This window comes from Protopterus annectens, chromosome 12.part0, assembly GCF_019279795.1.
Source record: "Protopterus annectens isolate FY-2018-M chromosome 12.part0, PAN1.0, whole genome shotgun sequence".
NCBI classification, from domain to species: Eukaryota; Metazoa; Chordata; order Ceratodontiformes; family Protopteridae; genus Protopterus; species Protopterus annectens.
In genome coordinates this window covers 641,694,819-641,718,926 of record NC_056746.1, presented here as the reverse complement: position 1 = coordinate 641,718,926, position 24,108 = coordinate 641,694,819, and the positions used below count along the sequence as shown (strand labels likewise).

General features: G+C 42.5%; 1 protein-coding gene across 5 annotated transcripts in view; it reads right to left on the bottom strand.

Annotated features, from left to right (window-relative positions):
• ZFAND2A (zinc finger AN1-type containing 2A) overlaps positions 1–24,108 on the bottom strand; it is a 573,689-nt gene that overhangs the window by 359,820 nt on the left and 189,761 nt on the right. For all 5 annotated transcript variants that reach the window (XM_044089765.1, XM_044089767.1, XM_044089768.1 and 2 more), the window contains exon 2: positions 19,083–19,204. In XM_044089765.1, coding sequence (XP_043945700.1) covers positions 19,083–19,137 — 55 coding nt within the window. In that variant the 5' untranslated portion in view covers positions 19,138–19,204. The remainder of the gene's footprint in view (positions 1–19,082; positions 19,205–24,108) is intronic.

Below are 24,108 nucleotides of genomic sequence, written 5' to 3'. Positions count from 1 at the left end.
ATAGGCCAGACCTGGGTGTCGGCGCCTATGGTTCCACAATCAACTGATCAGCTCCCTCTGGCTCCGAAGGCTCGGCTCGAGTCGGAGGAGTAATAGTAAGCAGGGAAGGTGACTTTATTGGCTCCAAAGCTGCCAAAGTCAAAGCCGATAAAAGTTTAGGTAGTGCTGGATTCTGTAGTAATCACACGATCCACATCCGAATCTCAGTCTGGAAGCTTGAGAGGAGGCCACGGAAAGAGCAGGTAAGCCCAGAATCGGAGACCTTAGGGTTGGAGATACCGGCTCCAAGACTGGGGACTGGCTCCTCCTCACTGCCTGGACAGTTAGCTCCACTAACTGTGGAGCAGAGTCAGATACCTTCTTTGATACCTTCGGAGTCGAAAGGCCTTTCAGCTCCGAACCAGAGACAGAATTGGAAGAAGTTGTTTTTGGTTTTCCCGGAGGTGCAGAGTCCAAGTCTGATAGAAAGGTGGACGTAATAAGGCCCCTTTCCACTAGCTTCCTCTTTCTCTCTGCCAGAACCCTGGTACTAAAAACGTGGTAGACAGAACATACTTCCTGAAGGTGGACCTCGCTTAAACAATAAACACAGATGGTGTGACCATCTGCGAGAGACATCTTCTGACTACATTTGGGACATTTCTTGAAGCCTAACTTCACCTTTTCAGACACGTTAATCCACTAGACAAAAAATGTCATGATTTTAGTCAGAATGCGTCATACATTCTGTATCACAATTTGAAAGGGTGTTCCAGGGATGAGAGATATTCGGGTGGATAAAGCATAATGTTTTGCATAATTTGGAGTGTTTTTATATAATGAATAGGTGTTGCAGATCCAGTTAATGGAGAGAAGATGCTTACTTTACTTGTATGGGTAGTGTGCGTTTTACAACTTGGGTTGTAGTCTGAAGAATGCTGCATCATTATTTGTTTTAATCTGTAGAACTTCGAAATGACATGGATTTAAAAAAATGAAGGCCTTTGTTTGCAGGCTAAGGGGTTAGCATAAAATACAAGATATGTATGGAATCAACTTGTTTCTGAATTGTGTGACAAGCAGTTCATAACCTGGTGTAGTGCAAGAAGTACCTAAAAATAGTGCATATGGATACCTAGTTGGTACCCAACCTACACAGATCACATACAAAGCAACTTACTGTTCAAATAAAACAGTAGTTTACATGCAAGCATGTTTATATTTAATAAAATACTTTAAAATATTTTGATTTACGTACATGACGAATTTTCATTTTAGCACTTTTGCAAATTTAACTCATTTTACAGATATCATGGTTGAACCCAAGAAGAAATGTAGACCATATGATACTGAGTATTTGAAATACAGCTTTATTCAGTCACCTACAAACAAAACATTAACTATGTGCCTGATTTGCCAAAAAGTTTTTCCAAATGGATCTCTGGAGCCTTCAAGACTAGCAGAACATTTAATGAAGCTCATGATGACAAAAAAGATAAGTATTCATCATTTTGAAAAGGTTAAAGAAAAAAATTTGAAACAACCAATATTGGCAGGTATGCTTTTGACTGCATCCATACAAGATGATGGATTGCCCACCTCTTACAACATTTCCTTACGGATTGCTAAACTGGAAAATCCACAGAGTATTGGTGAAGAACTAAACCTACCAGCTGTTGAGGTCATATGCACTGTACAGCATAAGCCAGCGTCTATATCATGAAGAAAATTCCTTTGAGCAATAACAGTGCAAAGAAGAATTGATGAAATAGCCAATGATGTTGAAGACTGATTAGGTGATAAACAACCCAATTCTCTAGACAACTCAAGGAGTCTCCTTTACCAGGAAATGGCTTACTTTTAGCATACGTATAATACAAAAAAGAAAAGAAAATTGCCAAGAATTATTACTTGCTAAAAAGTTATTAACTGACACTAAAGGAGAATCAATATTTCATGCACTTTTTTAAAAGAAAAAGAAACCCTCTGCACAACATCTCGTCAGTTGCTGCCAATGGTGCTTCAACTACAGTAGGGCACCATCACGGTTTTATTGTATATTTCAAAAAGTTGATGCCACATGTACATTGTGTGAAAATATTGAACAATAACTGGGATCTAATATTGCAAGATTCGAGCCTTAAGAAAACACTTGGTTTGAAGCAAGTTGTGGTTTTCAAAAAAGGTGTTTCTTTAAAGACATTATTTGAATTACCGCATGGTCAATATAAACAAAAGAAAGGTATGTTTAAATGTGGTAGGTGCAAGTATTGTCAGTATATTCAGACAGGGCCTTGCTTTTATATTAAAAGGTCGTAGGTATTTTATTCCTGATAAATATAATTGTGATTCCCAAGGCGTTGTGTATTTGGCCTCATGTCAGTCCTGCCCAGCATTTTATCTGGGCAAGACTGAACGCCAGTTTAAACAACGCATTTACGAGCACATTTATGTAATTTCTAAAGGCTCTGTTACCAATGCCCTGGCAAGGCATATTATTGAATTTAATTCCCATAGATTTTATTTTACTGTAGTGCAACAAGTTACTCAGAACCCAAGAGGTGGTCCCTGGCAATTAAAACTAGAGGAACAGGAACTAATATGGCAATTGAAAACAAATGCTTATGTTTATCCTGGGATCAATGATGCTTCCTCTATTAAATGCTTACTCAGGTTAAAAGCCCTGAAACGTTAATCAATTTTTTAAATCATTACACTTTTTATGTATTTGTATTTTTAGTTATTAGTGCTGTTAGTTTAAACTAGTATGATGTATTGATGATTTAAAAAAAAAACCTTTAATGTTATTATATTAGTTAATTAAGTGATTGATTCCACTATATAATGTGGTTGTTGGCTGTATGTTTTTGTCTGAAGAAGTGCACTTACGAGAGGTGCATGTAAGCGCTTACAATAAACTTGGTTGGTGACTCGTGGATTTTGGCAGCGGTTTTTCTTCTCTTTTCGTTTATCTTGTTTGTGTTTTTTTCGTTTTTTTCATGGCTGAAAGTAGGGGTAATCCGCAGTCTCAGTCTATGTTTACTTTGAGTCCAACTTGTTCTATGTTTATATACAATTTGTTTCTTTTGTCGATTTTAATAAACAGTTTTAAAATTTCAGTTCCAAAAGCTGTCTTATTTCTAAGCATCAAAATTCTCTACTACATGCAGAATAAAAAACACATTTGTCTCTATATCCGTCTGATCCGATTATCATACTAATTTCTATTAATGTACCCATCATGTAGAGCTGCTGAGAGCATAGAAAGTAGATTTCTGTGTATGTGTGTGTGTGTGGGGGGGGGGGGGCAGTAAAACTAAATAAGTTTGGGAACCACCAATCTAGATGGTCAACTGTAGTTCAAATTAATCTCTAAATGAGCAACATGATGCTTTTAACACTGGTATTCGCTGTATTTATAGATTCATTGGTGGCTACTAGGCTAGCAGCCCTAGAAGGCCTTATGTCTTGTCATAGTTTACCCATTGGTAATTGGATACATAAACTTAAGGACAAGTAGTTTTAGCTGGCCATACCATCCCCACTTATACATAACAGTACACATTAGCTGGGGGCATATAACTATGTTACAGTGACAGAGCATTTACAAGTTGCCTCTGTTCAGTAGTGACATAGGTGCCAGTCCAGGGGTACATTTCAGATTCCCTGCCCATTGGCCAATGATGCATCTGAACAGGGTCAAAGACAAATGGATGGGAAGCCTGTTCAATAGTAGGGATAGTCTTGGAGACACATAGCCATCCCTCCAACATTTTGACTCATGTTGCAATTAAAGGTTAAGGTCCTTTGATAGGGTGTTTCTAATTTTTATTAGGCTTGTCAAGGTGAAGAAAATCCAGCAGTACAGGATCAGATACTGCCGTGAAGACCTGGCACAGACCACCTCTCACTAGTCTGTAAGAGACTGAGTACAGGGATAAGTCTTTAAGGTGATCTGTGTATTCTGTAAGGTTAATGCCTTGTATTCCTTTTGTAAGGAAGCTTTGTGGGTGTTCCAGTTGTTGCAAATACTTGGTAAAGTAAACAATGAAGGGAGGACTGTACTCAATGAACAGTCTGATGAGGGCAGAGTACAATGAAAGAATAACACCTATGGACTTTGGTGCCATACCCTTCCTTATAATTTGTGCAATACAGAATGATTTCATCACAAAAGTAGAAATGTGAAAAGCCAAGTCACTGTCCACATGTGATCCCAAATCCCTAAGCACCAACTTAAAAGTGCATCATTTATGTAATAATTCCCAGTGGATTTTTTTCTTTTTTGCATTCAGTATCAGACCATGATGTTTGCACCAATTATAAGTTTATAACAAACCTTACTGGACAATGCTTGCTTCTTTGAGGGATTCTGTAACTGCACAATTTGCAGTCATCCCCAAATTTGGTCAACTACGTTATTGACTGTGGTGCCAGCACACACACACACACACACACACACACACACACACACACACACTTAAAACAAACATATGTTCATCAATTCTGTAACAAAAAGTATACATCACACCCCCGAATATGGCAATACTGTATTCAGCGACAGTGATTGAAGATTATACCAACTAATGATTTTGCTCAAAACACTCTCAAAAGTACTTTTTCTTCCTCAGATGTCAAAATGGGGGAATTACAGTAGTGCAATAACCAGCATATTTCACTTGGCAAAATTTTCTACATGTGCTTGGATTGAACAGTGGTTCCCAATAATGAGTGGATGAACTGTGGGACTGTACCAGAAATCTCTGCCATTATGTTCACCCTTCAGCCAATTACTTACCCACTAAATACAAAACCATTCTGTTAAAGCTGCAGATGATTCATCTATAATGCTCTTTTGATGTACTATGCCAAACACCTTCTGAAGGTGCAAGTTTGTTGCATGTGCAGGCAACCACTCATGCAGTGCAACTATTAACTCTTCAAAAGCCACTTCAGTAAAATTGCCAGTGTTCTTCAGAAGAAACATTACTACCTTTCTGTTACAGACGCCTCGAGAAAAAGTAAGACTGATGGACTGAATTTGACTGATGCACTGAATTAACAAAAATATGCCAGGGTTTTGGTAGACTGTTTATGAAACTGCAAAAAACTCTTATACTACACTACTGAAATCATCACTAAGGGCCCTGGAATAAAAACGCAGAAATGCAGTATGTGTCGTGCCGGGCCTAAACAATAACTGTGCTCCCGGTGGGCATCAGAGCTGGGGATCTTATGCCCACAGAAGTGCTCTTTGAACCCATTTTAACAGCTGTAACAATTAGAAAGGAATTAAAAAAAAGGAGTTATACCAGCAACAGTATGCTAGAAAATACTTCCAAACGAGGTAACAGAGGAAGAAAGTTACCAACAATGGTAAAAGATTACCACAGAAAAAAAAATCTTAATTTGGTATCTAGAAATTTAGAAGAGAGGTAATGGAGATACTATCAATAATACCAAGAAAAGAAGAAATAAGTTTTTGCACTCACTAAACCCACAACAAGCTTGAGAGATCACAATCCTGTCTGAACCTGAAGACCGGCAAACAAGACCTGAGGGTGACAATGGTCAGGGGCATTATGAGTAAGGGATGAGCTAGAGTGTTGGATCCTAGAATCTAGGAAAAGTGGCAGAATCAGATCAGAGAATCACATCTGAATCTATTCCTTGAGGAACAAAAGAAAATGACATCAGCTCAAATAATTTCTTTCTTTGAAGGAAATGTTGTTTTCATGGGAGTATCAACAGCCCCCATATATGCCAACATAATGCTGAAATACTGGAAAGAAAATTGTTTTGTTTTTACTTCTGAATTCAGTCAATGCATCAAAATGCGTGCACCTTTTGGTCAATATATTTACTTTGTAGATCAGAGGCAATGGCTTATTTAATGAGTTTTTGAAATATTAAGAATTAGATAAGACCTCAAGTTCAGTGTTTTTCACTTTATGGATTTTATTATTTTTCTGTATACAACTTAGAAAATATGACAGAAAATAGACAGAGTCCTGTATCTATAGGAAACCAACTTTTTCTTAACAGCCACGCTACTTTAAAAGTTTTCATCCACTGCATCAAAAGAGGGAACTGAGGACAGGGCAAATGGTTTGGGTTTCTAAGTTTACATCAAACAAAAATATTTTTGAGGGAAATAAACACTTTACAGGGCTTATTTAATGAAAGGTGTTCCCAGTGACATAACAGCATTGCTAAAGTTGTTAAAAAAATTGGAAAGGTTTACATAAACCTTCCAAAGGGTTTAATATTACACTGCAACAATCCATTTGCTTTAAAGATCCACACCTCTGACATTATCCAGCCACTGCCAAGGACCTTAGGAAAATAAAAAAAAAAGTAATTTCAGTGGTATCCCCTAAGTCTCAAACAACTCACTAAACAAGTACAGTGGGTCCAAAAACAAAACACTGCAAAAAACTTCTCTGTGTGGAAGATTTTCAATCCATATACAACTAGTTAATCAGACGAGATAATGGTAGTAGAAGCAGTGAACTTAAACTCGTCCTAAGTAAATAAATAATAAAAAATACATAATTTGAAATATTATGCAGAATTACTAAGTACTCAAAAGTAATCCAAGCATGGTAGACTGTGTTTCTAGTCAAAATCCTTTATTAAATACACAGACACCCATCACAAGCCACTTGCACATATTTTCCCACTGTGGTGTACAGACTTCCACATTAAGGAAATATTCTAGTTTTTAATGTAAAAGGAATGGCAACATCAATAATGCCCTACAGCAAAGGGCAGATGCTAGAACATGAAGGTTAGGGATGTACAAACGTAGAAACTGCAGACAATTTTAATACATTAAAGGCAAGCAAAAGTATTAAAATTCAAACAATTTAACTTTAAGTGGTATTCTGACTGCAGAGTCTTCTTGAATTACATTTTACATGGTGAATCTTTGAGACAAGTTAAAGTAATGAACATGTACACATTATTATGACAATGTGCAAGAGGATCTGAGGAATGCCAGGAGTAAACACAGCAGGTCATGCACTGGGTTCAGGGATTTTAAATTTGTTATACTGGATTGGGTAATACCACTGCCCTGGGAGAACTGGATTTCACAAATGTTTATGGTAGCTTTGCATAAATGTATTGGTTAAACCTGGTTTGAACAATCTGGTATCTATACCCAGTGTTCTAAAAATGCAATCTACAAAAAGTTATAAATACTAAACTTTCTCTGTGTGAGTATATATTTTTATATTACACACAAAGTTATGAAACAACTTTTTTACGTACACCAGACTCCTTGGTTAGTTTAACAAGTTTTTAATGAAGGTTTTAATAGCAAAGTGACTTTTTTACATTTCAAATTTTAAACCAGTGGGTCAAGTAACTGATGTACATACAAGAGGTGGACTCAAAGATTAAAGACAAACATCTGGGGTCCTACGGACTCTCAATGCAATTATTGCTGCACATCTGTGAAACGGGTACTGCCTCTGTGGACTACAGATCAAGACCTCACGTTGGCAGACATGACATTAGTAACCAAGGTGAGGTCAGGCTTCAGTCAAAATCCTCCCATGACTGCCAAGATGACAGCAATTCAACAAAGTACAGTTGTGTACACTTACCGTAAATGTAGATGTTCAAGTGTATTCACTGTTGCAGTCATTACATTTGGGTAATCCTGCTGGCAGGTTGCCCTCAGTCGGCTTGAATTCCAAAGTCCTGGGTCCTGCATCGGCTGCTGACACCCCTTCCCTGTCAGGGGTACAAAAGAAGCATCAGACACCATTTTCTTCAGTTTTTCTTGCCCAGATGAAGGGTAGCCAATATATATATATATATATATATATATATATATATATATATATATATATACACACACACACACACACACACATATATATATATATAAAAATACATGCCACAATATAAACTTTACCTTCATCTACAAGCAAATACACCACATAGGTTGTATACATCAGAGAAGGGAAAGATAAGTTCTATCAGAAGAAAAGGGGGATGGCGGGTGGGTAACTTGGACTGCAACAGTGAATACACTTGAACATCTACATTTATGGTAAGTGTACACAACTGTACTATGTTCTTCGTGTTTCACTGTTGCAGTTATTACATTTGGGTAGAGTTTCAAAGCTATGGTTGGGAGGCTGGAGCTAAACAGCATTAGCAGAACTGCAGTGGCAAAGCCTGCCCTGGATTTAGAATAGAGTGGCAGATGATAGTGCTTTGTAAAAGTGTGCACTGAACTCCAAGTAGCAGCCTCTAAAATGTCTTTAGTTGGTACTCCCCTGAGAAAGGCTGCTGAAGTGGCTGCAGCTCTGGTTGAATGTGGCCTAATGCCCTTAGGCACTGGCTTGTCATGGTGAAAATAGCAGAAACTAATGCAGTGGCCTATCCACTTTGAAATGGTCTGCTTTGAGATGGCCTTTCCTTGTGATCCTGCAGCATATGCCACTAGTAACTGCTCTGTCTTCCTGAAAACTTTGGTTCTGTCCAGGCAGAATCTAAGCTGTCTGTGTACATCCAAAGAATGCAGAATTCTCTCCCCCTTGTTCTGTGGGTTTGGATAAAAGGTTGGCAGATGAATTGTTTGGCTAAGAGCCACACTGGACACCACCTTAGGCATAAATGATGGATTTGTCCTTAGAGAGACCCTGTCTGGAAATGATAAAAGGTTCCACAGCCATGAGTGCCTGTAGCTCTGAAACTCATCTTGCAGAAGTTATTGTTAGGAGCAGAGCTGTTTTCTAAGATAAAAACTTTATATCAGTAGTAGCAGCTGGCTCAAAAGGAGGCAGGATGAGTTTTTCCAAGACATAGTTGAGGTCCCGTGCGGCTATTGGTGACCTCCTTGGAGGCCTTAGATTTTTGGCCCCTCTGAGGTACTGTTTTTAAATAAAGGATGCGAAAAGAGTGGTGGCTCTGTATTGTAATGAGCCGAAATGGCAGAGGCATGAATTTTAATTGATGAAAAAGATAGGCCTTTGTCCAGCATCTCAGTTAAGTATTGCAAAATTTTAGGAACATTTGGCACAGCTGAATCGGTTCCTTGTGCCTGGTTCCAAGCACAGAATCTCTTCCATTTTCCAGCATAAGATTTTCTAGTACTAGGCCTTCTGGCTTCTAAAATGATCTCTATCACAGCTTTACTGAGAGGTGTGTTTTGCATGACTAAATTATCCGCCATGCTGCCAGGTTTAAAGTCCTGAGTTGGCTGTGCAGGATCTGATTGTTTTGCTGGGACACTAGATGAGGTATTTGAGGTAAGGTCCAAGCTGGGCATTGACACAAGTTCCTTAGGATTGGATACCAGTACTGGCGGGGCCAGTCTGGGGCAATCAGTATCATCTTTGGCTTGTCCTGTCTGACCTTTAGGAGTACCTTGGGGAGGAGAGGCAGTGGAGGAAAGGCATATACTGATAAGGCATCCACTTTCCGTGCTGGTCTGTGATAAGTCCTTGTGCAGAATCTTTTTAGTTGGTAGTTGTAAGGGGAGGCAAATAGATCTATGTCCGGGCATCCCCATTTCCTTGTTATTATGCTGAAGACTTGTGGATCCAGCTGCCACTCGTGGGGATCCATGAGGTTTCTGCTTAGTTCGTCTGCCAGAGTATTTTCCTTTCCTGGCAGGAATTGTGCCTGCAGATGTACTTGGTAAGTCAATGTGGTGTCCCACAAAGTCATGGCTAGTCTGCAAAGGGGGTAGGAATGTGTACCCCCCTGTGCTTGTTTATATACCACAAGACCATGGTGTTGTCTGTCTTTATCAGTAGTTGTCCTGGATGAAGTAGGTCCTTGAAGGCTGTCACGGCATTTTGAACAGCTAGCATCTCTTTTTGATTGATTATGTAGATGCATTTGGTTTGAGGACCATGTGCCCTGAATCCATCTTTCAGCCATGTGGGACCCCCAGGCATAATCTGATGCATCCGTTGAGCGTTTGGTTGGCAGGGGGTAATGTGAATGGTTGTCCCTTGTTCTGGTGACAAGCCTTCGCCCGCCATCGAAACTCCTGTTGCAGGCAGGGAATGAGAGTAATCACTGTTTCCAGCCAGTGGCAGTGTTGAGTCCAAACACTTTTTAGGTACCATTGAAGTTTCCTTATATGCAGTCTTGCATATGGAATTAATAGGATGCAGGATGCCATGAAGCCCAAAGCCTGCAGATTTTTTCTTGCAGATAACTGGGCCTTTGTTGCCAACATTTTGAAATAGGTGGTCAGTTGCCTTTGTTTGTCTGGCGTGAGATAAGCCATCTGGGCAGTTGTATTTAAGCTTGCACCCAGGAATATTATCTCTTGAGAGGGTATTAGTTTTGATTTCCTTTCACTGACTGTGTACCCTAGGCATGTTAGAAGCCTTTTCACAAACGCCAGATGCTGTAGAAGAATGTCCTTGTTCTCTGCTTGAATTAGACAATCTAAGGATATATTTGTATTCCTCTGTCTGCAGAATGCAATTACTGGTGCCAGGCACTTTGTAAAGACCCTGGGCACAGTAGATACGCCAAAGGGCAGTGCAGAGAATTGGTAATGCATTGAGCCTGCCTTGAATCTGAGGTATCTTCTGCATGATTGTCTGATTGGGACATGCAGGTATGCCTCTTTTAGGTCTAAAAAGTCACAAGCCAAGTGTTGTCCAGCATGGGCAGAAGCTGCTGCAAAGTCAACATTTTGAATTTTGGTATATCCAGGAATGTATTCAGAATAGATAGGTCCAGTACAGGTCTCCAGGCCGTGTCCCTTCTGGGCACCAAGAACAGTAGAGTAAAATCCCTTGTCCCTGCTCTTGCTCCGGTACTTGCTGAATGGCCCCCATGCCCATGAAGGATGAGACTTGTTTTTGTGCCTCTGCCCACTGATTTTTTGGCAGGTCTGGCCAGCCGTTTACCTTTGGCATGGTATGGAAATGGAACTTGTAGCCCTGTGACACTATATTTAGAACCCACTTGTCCTGGGTTATAATGTGCCAATTTTGAGAAAAAAAGTGATAATTTTCTCCCTAAAGGTGCTGCCAGGAGATAAGTGCTTGGTGCAGGCAGGGGGAAGTCATTGCGACTGTTTCTTGTATGGTTGTGATTTGTCTTCTCCAACTTTGGAGGTAGAAGCACCCCACTGCTTTGACCTGAATGAACCTTGCGCCTGGGATCTGCCTCTAGGGCATCCAGATCTGCCCCTTTGAGGTCTGTCTGACACAGGAAAGGACCAATTCTTTGTAGACCAGTGTCTACTAAATCTAGGTGGCTGTACTTGCAAGAAATATTTGACAGTTTGCATAGATTTAGCTTTGTCCTCCATTTTCTTTAACACCTCTTCTGCCTTAACACCAAACAAAGTATCATGCTGTAAAGCTGCATCTAATAATTTAACCTTGACATGATCAGGCAAGATTTTGTTCCTTTAACCAAGCATGCCTCCTAATAACAGAACCCATAACTGTGGCCCTGCAAAGAATCAAAACCACATTGCAAAGTATGCTTTCCAACTTGTTCAGCTGCATGCAATAAATCCTGCATTTCCTTATTTTCTGCACATTCAGAGTTTAACAACATTTTCTGTTTAAGCAATGCCATGACATGTTGCGTATATTTGAGCATATGAAACTGACAGTTTAAGGCCCTTATAGCCAAGGTAGAAGATGTGTAAACCTTCCCCCCCATCTATCCAGTGCCCTAGAATCCCTGTCAGAGGGGGTAGGGTTTTTGGCAGCGGAAACCTCAACTCCTTTGGGACCTTGTGAAATAGTTTCTGGGTCTGCAGCAGGGTTTTTAAAAAGGAATTTGTGAGAGTCAGGAACCCTGTAATATCTGTCAGGCTTAACAGGAGCAGGAGATAAGGAGTCAGGGGTAAGAATGGACTCCGAAAATACATAATCTACAATATCTAACACAGGTAGAATGGCTAGAGGCTTGTGTTGAGGTAGTAAAGGAAAATCCCTGAGCCGCCTCTTAGATTCTGAAAAATTTTGGCTCTCCCAGTCGAAATGTTACCTCATGCTATGCAAGGTTTCCCCAAAAGAATAGTCCTCTGGAGGAGAGGCTGAAGGTATAGATTCTTCAGCATCAGAATACTCACAGGGGGGGAATATTCCTGATCAGAAGAAATATAAACCTGGTCTGAGGATTCATAATCATAGTTAGTCTCTTGCCTAGAACTCTTATCTGGAGGGGGATGGGAACCCCTGATCAAAATTCAGCCATTTTGAGCATCTTTTGTTTTGGGCATAGAGGCCTGCCCACGTGGCTCTTGAGTTTGTTTCTTTGCTTTAGAAGGTGCTTTAGTCTTTGCCTTTGAAACTGAAGTCGGTTTAATGTAAAGATGTTTAGGTCTGAATACACCCTCAGAAGCCAGTGCCTGCTCAGCGGCTCCGGACGCATCTGAGGGAATAGTATCAGAGGCTCCAATACCTTGAGTTTCCAGAGGCATGGCCAACTCCACGTGGGAGTCGGTAGCGGCCTGCGACTCTAAAGTAGCAGGCGTCAAGGGCTGCGAAAGCGCCTCACTGAGAACCAGCGAACGGGCTTAGGAGAAGCTTCGTCGTCGGTTTTGGGCCTCTGTTGTTTATCGCTTTCCTTTTCTTTGCGTTTTTTGTGAACTCCGGTAGTCAGATGGCCATCAGATGACATTTCTGGATAATTAAATCGGCGTCCAAAATAGTTTAAAGCAAAATCATACCGACGCTTAATAGTGCGTTGGTTAAATCTAGCACAAAACAGACAACCAGAAACACTGTGATCGGGGCCTAGACAAGGAATACAGTAAGAATGTCCTTATGAGGTATTTGCTTTCCACAAGAAAGTACAGTTTTGTACCTACCATAAATGTAGATGTTAGAGTGCTAATACAGCTGCAGTCATAACAGATGGGTTCTCCTGCCATCAGGCGGGTCCTCGGTCGGCCGAATTCCAAAGTGTAGGTCCGGTGTCGGTTGTCGTCGCTTCTTCCCTGACGTCAGTGCGACAGGGGTATAAAAGAACCAGCCGACGCCATTTTCTTCAGTTTTTCTTGCCCCAGATGTCAGGTGCCCCCAGAAGAAAGGCAATACATAAATTTATATAATAATGCAGTGCAATATAATCAAAAAAAACAGTAGTTGCAAGCAAATACACCATAAATGAATACCCCAATCAAGTTGCATGAGAAGGTGTTAGCCAATAGGCCTGTCCCAAGAGGGGAAGGAGGGAGGGAAACCTGGACTGCAGCTGTATTAGCACTCGAACATCTACATTTATGGTAGGTACAAAACTGTACTATGTTCATCGTGCATACAGCTGCAGTCATAACAGATGGGTAGAATCCCAAAGCTAAAAAAGGGGTGGTAGGCAGTAGGTGGAACTAGGAGGAGCCAGGATGCCCTGCAAGACTGCAGTGGCAAAGCCTGCTCTAGTTTTTGAGTATAATGGTAGGTGGTAGTGCTTAGAAAAGGTATGCACAGAACTCCAAGTGGCTGCTTCCAAAATATCTTTGGTAGGATCTCCTCTGAGGAAAGCTGCAGAGGTAGCTGTGGCCCTTGTGGAGTGAGATCTGATGCCTGCAGGCACAGTTTTACCATGGAAAGAGTAACAAAAGCATATGCAGTGGGCTATCCATTTTGAGATTGTCTGTTTGGAAATTGGCTTCCCTTGAGCTCCTATAGCATAGGACACAAAGAGTTGTTCTGATTTTCTGAAAGGCTTTGTTCTGTCCAAATAATAACGTAGCGGTCTGTGGATGTCCAAGGAATGTAGTAGTCTCTCCCCTTTGTTTTGAGGATTAGGGTAAAAGGTAGGTAAGTGAATAGCCCGATTCAAAGCTACCCTGGATACCACCTTTGGCATAAAGGACAGACTGGTTCGTAAGGAAACTCTGTCCTGATGGAAAATGATGAAAGGCTGCACAGACATGAGGGCTTGTAGTTCCGATACCCCTCGAGCTGAGGTGATAGCCAGAAGGAAGGCTTGTTTTCCAGGACAAATATTGCAAATCTGTTGAGGCAGCTGGCTAAAAGGGAGGCAAGGTCAGCTTTTCTAGAATGAAATTGAGGTCCCAAGCAGGTATTGGTTGTTTCCTTGGAGGTCTTGTATTCTTAGCCCCTCTGAGGAACTGTCTTAAGAGGGGATGAGAGAATAAAGGAGGATCAGTGTTGTATTCTTCAGAAATGGCTGAGGCATGGATTTTGATGGAGGAGAATGAAAGTCCACTGCTTAGCAGCTCAGCTAGATACTGTAATATTTGAGGTAAATTCAGTATTCCAGGGTTCTGGCCCTTTTTCTCATTCCAGGCACAAAATCGCTTCCATTTTGCGGAGTAAGCTTTCCTAGTAGAAGGCCTTCTGGCCTCCAAAATGACATCCTGCACCTCCTTGGAGAGTAGGGTCTGTTGTGAAGTTAAGGAATCTTCCATGCGGCCAGATGGAGTGTTTTCAGCTGACTGTGAAGAGTTTTGAAGCTGTGCTGAGTCAGAAGAGGAGGCATTAAAGGTAGGGTCCATGGAGGGGAATGCGTCAGGCTCCTCAGGAGTGGGTACCTGTGCTGTCTTGGCCAGTCTGGAGCAATGAGAATCATCTTTGGTCTGTCTGCTTTGATTTTTAATAGAACTTTGGGCAGCAGAGGAAGAGGTGGAAAGGCATAAACTGTCATTGCTGTCCAACTGAAAGAGAGCGTCCACTCTCCAGGCCTGTGGATGAAACGTCCTTAAGCAGAATTTTGTCAACTGATTATTTTTGTGGGAGGCAAAGAGATCTATGCTGGCCTTCCCCATGCTTGAATTATTTCTGTAAAAACTTGAGGGTGCAACTTCCATTCGTGTGGGTCTGTCATATTTCTGCTTAAATTGTCTGCCAGCGTGTTTTCCTTGCCTGGCAAGTACTGTGCTTGAAGTTCGATTTATAATTCCAGAGCCATGTTCCAAAGTGACATGGCCAGCCTGCATAGAGGGTATGAATGGGTTCCTCCCCGTTTATGTACCACATTACTGTGGTGTTGTCTGTCCTTATCAATAGTCGGCCTGGATGCAGAAGGTCTTTGAAAACTATAATAGCATTTATTACTGCTAGCATTTCCTTTTGATTGATGTGTAGGTGCTTTTCTTTTTGGGACAATTTGCCCTGAATGCACCGATCTGTCATGTGCGCCCCCCAGGCGTAGTCCGAGGCGTCTGTTGTGATGACTTGATTTGCTTGAGGCTTGCAGAATGGGAGACCTGTGTTTCTTTGGCATGCTTGAGCCCACCACATAAATTCCTTTTGAAGACATGGAATCAGTGGTGTTACTGTTTCCAAACTGTGGCTGTGTTGAGACCATAGGTTTTTCAGGTACCATTGAAGTTTCCTCATATGCAGCTTTGCACATGGGATTAGTAGGATGCAAGATGCCATGAATCCCAGAGTCTGCAGGATTTTCCTTGCAGTCAGCCTGGTGAAATTTGCTAGTTTTCTGAAGTATTGAGTTAGTTGCCCCTGTTTCTCTGGCGTGAGGTAGGCCATCTGGGTGTTATGTCCAAGTTGGCACCCAGGAAAATTATTTTTTGAGAGGGTATTAGCCTTGATTTCTTTTTGTTGACTGTGTACCCCAGAGAATTCAACAACATTATTACAAAAGCCAGATGTTTGAGAAGTATGTGCTTGCTGTCCGCTTGGATCAGGCAGTCGTCCAAATATGGGTATATCTGTATCCCTTGAAGTCTGCAGTAGGCAATTACTGATGCCAGGCATTTTGTGAATACTCTGGGCGCAGTAGATAAGCCAAAGGGCAAAGCAGAGAATTGATAATGGGTTGAACCTGCAAGAAAATCTGAGGTATCTTCTGCAATTTTGTCTGATTGGGACATGCAGGTATGCCTCCTTGAGGTCCAATGTTACCAGCCAAGACTCCTTGCCCAGCATGGGAAGAAGCTGCTGTAATGTGAGCATCTTGAATTTTGGCACGAGTAAAAATGTGTTTAGGATGGATAGGTCCAAAATAGGTCTCCAATCTTTTCCCTTCCTTGGTACCAGGAATAGTCTGGAATAAAAACCTTGACCTTGTTCTTGAGTAGGTACCTCTTGAATAGCTTTCATGTCCATGAGATCTGAAATTTGTCTTTGTGCCTCTGCCCTTTGATTGTGTGGCAGGTTTGGCATGCCTCTTTTGTGGAAGGGTGTGAAAATGGAATCTGTAGCCTCTGTTTATAATGTCCAGGATCCATTTGTCTTTTGTGACAATATGCCAATTTTTCGAAAATAATGCCAGCTTTCCGCCTAAGGGTGCTGCCATTTGAGTCTTGCTTGGCATTGGCATGCAAAGGGGAAAGTCATTGGGTTTGCTTTCTGAATGGCTGTGAACAACTCACCACCTCTTTGTGTAGGAGCTTGCCATTGTCTGCCTCTAAACGATCCTTGAGATTGCCCTCTGCCCTCGGTAGCCTTTATCTACCTCTTTGGGGTCTGTCCGTGGCTGGAAAGGACCAATCTTTGGAAGGCCAATTTCTACTGAAACGTGGAGGTTGCACCTGTAGAAAATCTTTCACTGTTTGTATTGATTTAGCCTTTTCCTCCATTTTCTTTAATACCTCCTCAGCTTTAACACCAAATAATACATCTTTTTGTAGAGGGGCATCTAGTAATTTAGCTTTGACATGATCTGGTAAGGTTTGCTCCTTGAGCCAGGCATGTCTACGTATGACTGATCCTGTAACAGCAGCTCTGCATGAGGCCTCTAGAGCATCAAAACCACTTTGCAAGGCATGTTTACCCACTTGTTCTGCACTATGCATCAAATCCTGCAACTCCTTTAAGTCTGGTTGTTCAGGTTGTGACATTTTGCTTCTCAACTGTGATAACAGAAACTGTTGGTACTTTAACATATGGAACTGGCAGTTTAATGCCCTCATGGTTAAGGTGGCTGAGGTGTATACCTTTTTCCCCACCTTTCTAAAGATCTGGAATCTCTCTCTGAAGGTAATGGATTTTTAGCAGTGGAGGCCTTAGTTTCTGGGTCAGCCGCATGGCTTTTGTATAAGAATTGGCATGAGTCAGGAACCCGGTAGTACCCGTCAGGCTTGACTGGGGCTGGAGTTAAAGAGTCTGGGTTAAGGCAGGCCTCCGAATACACATCATCTAGTATGTCTAAGACAGGAGGTATAGCCAGAGGCCTGTGCTGAGGGAGCAAGAGAAAATCCCTAAGCCTTTTCTTGGAGTCTGAGTACTCTTGGCCTTCCCAGTGGAAGTGTTCCCTCAAGGTATGCAAGGTTTCCCCAAATGAGTAATCCTCGGGGGGGAGACAGAGGGAATGGACTCCTCTGCATCAAAATCTTCAAAAGGGGAGTATGAATGTTCCTGTTCATCAGAGTGCTCTGAAATAATGGAGGCCTGGTCCGAGGAGGGGGATTCTTCCTCCACTCTGGGCCTTTTGTCCAGGGGTTGAGAACCCCTGATAAGAGTAATTAAATCCTCAGCCATTTTAAGCATCTGTTTTTTAGGCATGGGGCCTGGAGAAAGGCCCTGTGTAGCTGGTCTCTTAGAATGCATGGCTGCTTTGGACTTAGTGAAAGCCTTGATGGAAAAAGAAGAGGAAGGCCTGAAGACACCTTGAGAGGAGGCAGACCTGTCTACATTCTAAGTTTCACCACCTAGAGTGGCTTCAGTATCTGTAGTCGGGGTGTGGGCCGAGGAGCCTGCGACCTCGGGCACAGAAGACGCCGCCAATGAAGTGTCGTCGGTAGGCAGGGGCTGCGTAGGCGCCTCGCTGAGAACCAGACCACCTGTAGTCGGCTTTGGCGTGGTGTCGGTAGAGGCCGCGGACCTCGTGTGTCGGTCCTTATCTTTGCGTCTTTTAGTCAAAACTGGAGTCGGAGTATCCGACGACATAATGTAGTTAATTTTTTTGCCAAAATAGTGCTGGGCGAACTCCGCCTGACGCTTAATGGTGCGTTTGTTGAATGTAGCACAAAAACGACAGACCGAGATGTCGTGGTCTGGGCCTAAGCAAGGAATGCAGAGGGGAATGAAAATCCTTATACGGTATTTGCTTCCCACATGAAATACAATTATTAACTTTGTCTGACATCGGTCTGAGGCAAGAAAAGTTTCCCCAACGGGGTACTTAGCTTTCAAGAAGACTTCGGTTGCAAAATTTTCGTAATTTCAGGAGCTGGCCGACCAGCACTTGCTAACTGCTTCTGCTTCGGGCTTCGCACGGCAAGAAAGACTGAAGAAAATGGAGTCGGCTGGTTCTTTAATACCCCTGTCGCACTGACGTCAGGGAAGAAGCGACGACAACCAACGCCGGACCTAGACTTTGGAATTCGGCCGACTGAGGACCCGCCTGACGGCAGGAGAACCCATCTGTTATGACTGCAGCTGTATGCACGATGAACATATACAATTATTTACTTTTTCTGACATCTGTCTGGAGCAAGATAAAAGTTTCCCCAATGGGGTACTTAGCTTTAATGAAGACTTCGGATCTGAAATTCGAACACGAAAATCTCAGGAGTCGGTCGACCGGCACTTGCGATCTGCTTCTGCTTTGGGCACTGCACGGCAAGAAAGAAGAAAATGGGGTTGGATGCTTCTTTTATACCCCTGACGACCTGACGTCAGGGAAGGGGTGACAGCAGCCGACGCAGGACCCAGGACTTTGGAATTCAGGCCGACTGATGGCAACCTGCAAGCAGGATTACCCAAATATAATGACTGCAACAGTGAAACATGAACATCAGCCTCTCACCGCAGTGACTGGAAAAATGAATGTGTACGACTGGTGTGACAGACGTCAGTAGGAAAGGAGGAGTTTAACACAACTTAATGTGTATACCCTTAGTAAAGATGAGACAGCAGGAACAAAGGAGCACTGAAGATAGTCTTCAAGAAAGAAAGTAACAGCTGAACAAGAACAGGGCGCACACAGTAAGATAAAGAAATGGAGGGGTACATCTGACAGGAAGTATTTTCTTCACTTACTCATAAAAAGCAATTGAGAGGAAGACTTGGGTTCAAAGTTCAAAAATAGGAGGCTACAGAGAACACTAGGTAGATACCAAGAGGTCCTTACATATACAGAATTCTAGAATACACACAAAAATAATGCCACCATGTGGTTATTGCTACGATATACAAATATGAAATGAACTTCAGCAATACCTAGCTGTTTGCAGGTCTTCTCTGAGCAGTGCTTCCCTAAGTCTGGAAACTCCATGGTGAGGCTGGAAGGGGGGGTTGATAAAAGTGTCAGTGCACCAAGAATCTGCCTTTTTTTTTTAAACCTGGGGAAAAAAAAAGTTGAACATACAAGATCAACAAACTGTGGCAAAACTCATGACTGTGCAAACATCTAGCAGTGAACAATATACCATGTATCAAATACAAGTCAAATGCCACTTAATATTTTGGACAGAAAAATATATATGTACATTATCCTTTGATGGACCTTTAAAAGGTCCACTCTCTACAGACTCACCAGCATTGGAAGACCATAGAATGCATCATAGCAGAATTTACTTATGTAGACTCAGGCAACAAACTGAACTAAACCACAGACAGTTTGGTTTTGTGAAGGGCAGATCCTGCCTCCTAAATCTAATAAGGCCCTTTGAAAAGGTCACAGAGGTGGGTGACAGGTGTCGTGCTACACACTGCTTTTCTTGGCCTTGCCAAGGCTTTGGATACTATTTCTCATGCTGATATTCTCAAAAAAAAATTACACTCAATACCAAACTGCCAAAACCGCGAAATTCAAAATAGCGATTTTAAAATAAATCCTCCACCACACAAAAACATACATACACCTTCCTCCTCACACTACAATAAACCAATCACACACACACACATATCTAACCTACCTGCACCCCCGCTTATATATACTAACTCAGAGGTCGCACTAAAAAGACAAAGACACCAAATCCACCACTACATACTCTAAATTCCCCTTGCACAAACACACAATTGCATACTCACAAACACCACCACTATCAGCAGTTACACACTCACACCCTTACCTACCAACCCTAACCTACAGCTAAAACTTCCCAACACACTCACATACACTCAAGTCCCTACACAAAACCCTTAAAAAAATAGCACTTACCTGAATCTCTATACAGATCCACACAACAGCAGGCAAACCATATCCCACAACACACTGCACCTTACCAACAGAGTAAATCCCACACCGCGTGCCACCGCAACCGCGAATTTGGCATTCTGAATTCGAGCAACGGCACTTTTGTCTCAAGATACTGAAATTCGACATTTCAGTATTGAGACTGTAAAGTGTTTCCACAAACACACTTTTTTTTGCCAAAAAAACAGCTCTGCATATTGTTTTTACTGTACCTGTGTAGATTCTAAACTGTTAGCACTTTAAAAAGTTATTTTTGTTTAATTTAACTGTTAGGCTAACACACTCAAGTGCGCTAGCCGTTTTATAGCATTTACTGTTTGCTACTGTATCTTTTTCTTCTGTCTCTGTAAAAAAAAGAAAAAAAAAAAAAATCCTTGTTTTCCCACTTTTCTGAACTAGAATAGTCCAGTCTTCAGATTTTGCTGATCTCTGGGCTTTGTCTTAGTTCCTGTGCTATCCATATCCTTATTTGGATAAGAGGAAGCTTCTTTGTTCACCAGTGGGAGTGGGGAGCACTGAGCAACCTATTTGTCCCTAGAGGAGTGGTTCCAGCCCAGCAACTTGTAGTTTATTGGCCATTTTGGGTCAATTCCTGGCTCTTTTCAACCCCCTGCTATAAAGCCCATTTTTGCACGCTTTAGCGCGAAGTTGCTCATAGAGCAGCATCGGACAGCGCTGGTTAATCAAGTTTAAACTATTTCTGGCTCCGTAAAATCTGCTCTTCAATTTTTCCCTTAGAACTGCTCTACTTGCAATCTAAACAGCCTATACTCTATCTGAAAAGCTCAGCACTTGCTCCTAAAGCATTTTTTATACAGGTAAAGCACTCAAACAAAAGAAAGTACTTCATTCACCTAAATTCCCTTGAGTACCCATTTCCCTATAGGTCCTTTCAGACTCAGTTACACAGCAATCTTTTTCACCATTTTAGCATGTCGAAGGATCAGCTGCTGGCATCCTCTCCTGTTCAGCTGGTGAATCTGGGAATCTTGAGGCAATGTTACAATTGCCTCATGTACACAGACAACCCTCTCCTCCTCCCAACAAATACAAATATATGCGAGAGATGCAACTATATAGCCAAACTGGAGGCTGAGCTCTCTCAACTCAGTACTGGCAAGACCAGTCAGGAGGAGAAGGTAACCACGCACAACACAAACCCACTCTCACATAGAACTATCACAACTGCAAACCAAACACACAAAAACATACTCTGAGGCGCTGATTAAAAATCTACCAAAACAACAGAGGCCTCCAAAGCAGACACCCAAGCAACCGCCACCTCAAGACATAGCACATGCAACACACAGTTCACAAAGTCAGTGTGTTAAACAGTCACAGCCCTTAAGGCCAAACAACATGCCAGACACACGTGTAATAGGTGACTCCATAGTCAAACACACCGATGTCCCGCTCACCAGACTGAACAAGGAAAAGGTCACAGTAAGCTGCCTGTCGGGAGCTAGAATCCACCACATAACACAAGCACTGAGGTCACTCCACAGCAAGTACAAATATGACTCAGTCATTGTACATGCCGGTGTGAACGACCCGAGATGCACTTCCCTGGACTACATGAAAAGAGACAGAGGAGCTCTCCGATTATGTAGCCCAGTCCGGTATGACCCTGACCCTGAGCAGCATCTTACCCTCACCAAGAATGATGCCACAGTACAAAGACAAAATGATCAGTTTTAACAATTGGCTTAATTACTGGTGTCATTCTAAGGGGATCCAATGTCTGTCTGCTTGGGATGACATGCTCGACAAGCCACGCTGCTTCACAAGGGATGGCTTGCACCTGTCACCCCTGGGCTTCCGGATATTGGCCAAGGCTCTTGCCACCCCCATAGTGCCTTTTTTAGGCAAGGCTCAAATGACAAACCTACCTCCCTAGAAAACACATGTGAAAAAAATCTAAGGGTAATGCTGCTCAATGCCAGAAGTCTAAACCTCAAGATGCATGCTCTCGAAGCCCTCCTCAGTATGGAGAACATCTATGTCTGTGCAGTGAGAGCACCCCAGCACTATCAGGTTTTACCTCATATCATGCTTTCCGGCACCAAAACTTGGACCGAACCACAAAAGGAGGGGGAGTATCCATATTCATCAAAGATACCCACACCTCCAGGTTAGTGGCAACGCACGAAGCATCGGAGACCATCCAGGTGCAACTAACCATAGGCAAAACTGCCTTACAGTTTGTAGCATGCTACAGACCACCCTCTCAAACTCAGGAACCCCACACAGCCTTTCTAAAGACACTGGAAAGTATGAATGTCTCTCCAAATACCATCATATTGGGAGACTTCAACTACCCAAACATAGACTGGGAACATTACTCAAGCCCCAACACCCTAGCCCAAAGGTTCCTAGAGTTCATAAACTCAAATGCGATGGAACAACTAGTCACCAATCCCACAAGAGGAGACAATATATTAGACCTGATCATCACAAACATGGGGACAAAATGCTTCACACCGGAAGTATATCCCTCACTGGTAAGATCAGACCATAAATTAATCTCACTGGAAATCCACATCCCGCCCCCACCCCCTGCACAAAAGACCACAGTGAAGAACTTCTCAAAAGCCAACTTCACACTTCTTAAGACTGAAGTGGTATCCTTCAAGGTCCCTGGGACAGTGGAAACCACAACCCACACAGCTGAATCTTTTACAAATGCCTTCTACGGGCACCTTCAAGAATGCATGGATCATGCAATCCCAAATAAAACCAAGACCCATTCCCCCAAAGGCAGGCGCCCAGTCTGGTGGACCCCAGCCATAAACAAACTTTACAACAGGTGGAAGCTAATACATGACAGAGCAAAATCCCTAAAAGGGAAGGCATCTCTGATCAGTACTAGCAAAAAACTACAATCACTCATGAAATCATCCAAGGCCAACTTCGAGAGAAAAATCGCAAAAGACACAAAAGACAATCACAAGGCCTTCTTTAGCTATGTTAGAAACCTGGGTGGAAACTCCCAGATATGCTCAGAGTTAGTCCAAAATGACACAAAATACACTGAACCCACTGATATTGCCAACATTCTGGCAGACAGGTTCAGTGCAAATTTCTCCTCCCCCTCCCCCCCAAAAGGAGAAATAACTATCCCAGCAGAGTGTAGCCTCCCAAACATCTCAGATGCCCAGGTGAGAGCCGCCCTCTCTAAAGCTAAAAACACAGCATCAATGGGACCGGACGGTGTGCTACATGAACTCCAAGAGTAACTAAACCCACACATAAGGCTGCTGTTTAATCTTAGCCTTACCACAGGATACGTACTCAAAGAGTGGCGTACGGCAACAGTGGTCCCACTTCACAAAGGCGGTGCTTCTATGGACCCTGGAAATTACCGCCCCATAAGCTTGATGAGCCTGGTCTGCAAAGCTATGGAGAGGATCATTATGGAACTCATAAACAAAGACATTGGGGACCTACAGACATTGGATCCTACCCAATTTGGCTTTGTCAAGGGCAGATCCTGCCTTTTGAACTTGGTCGACTTTTTTGAAACAGTCACTAAGGCCATTGATGAGGGTAAGGCAGTTCACACAGCCTACCTTGACCTTGCAAAAGCCTTTGACACAATACCCCACTCGGGTATCCTAGACAAACTCACCAGCTTAAATGTAAACCCATATGTCACAAGATGGGTTGCAAACTGGCTCAAGGACAGAACCCACAGGGTCAGAGTTGCTGGAGCTATGTCAGACTCTAAGCCGGTCACAAGCAGTGTCCCACAGGGCTCAGTCCTGGGACCCCTCTTGTTCGGCATTTATTTTTCCGAGGTACAGGCAAACATAGGAGGATTGTGGCTGACAAAGTTCGCAGATGACTGCAAACTGGGCGCCATAATTGATACTCCAGTGGACACAAACATCCTTCAGAGAGGCCTCATAGAAACGGATAATTGGTGCCAGAGCCGTGGCATTGAGCTGAACACCAAAAAGTGTATAGTCATACCCTTCGGGAAACAAGGTACCCACAAATTACCACATAGGTGGTAATCCATTAAGTACGGAAGAGGTAATCAGGGAC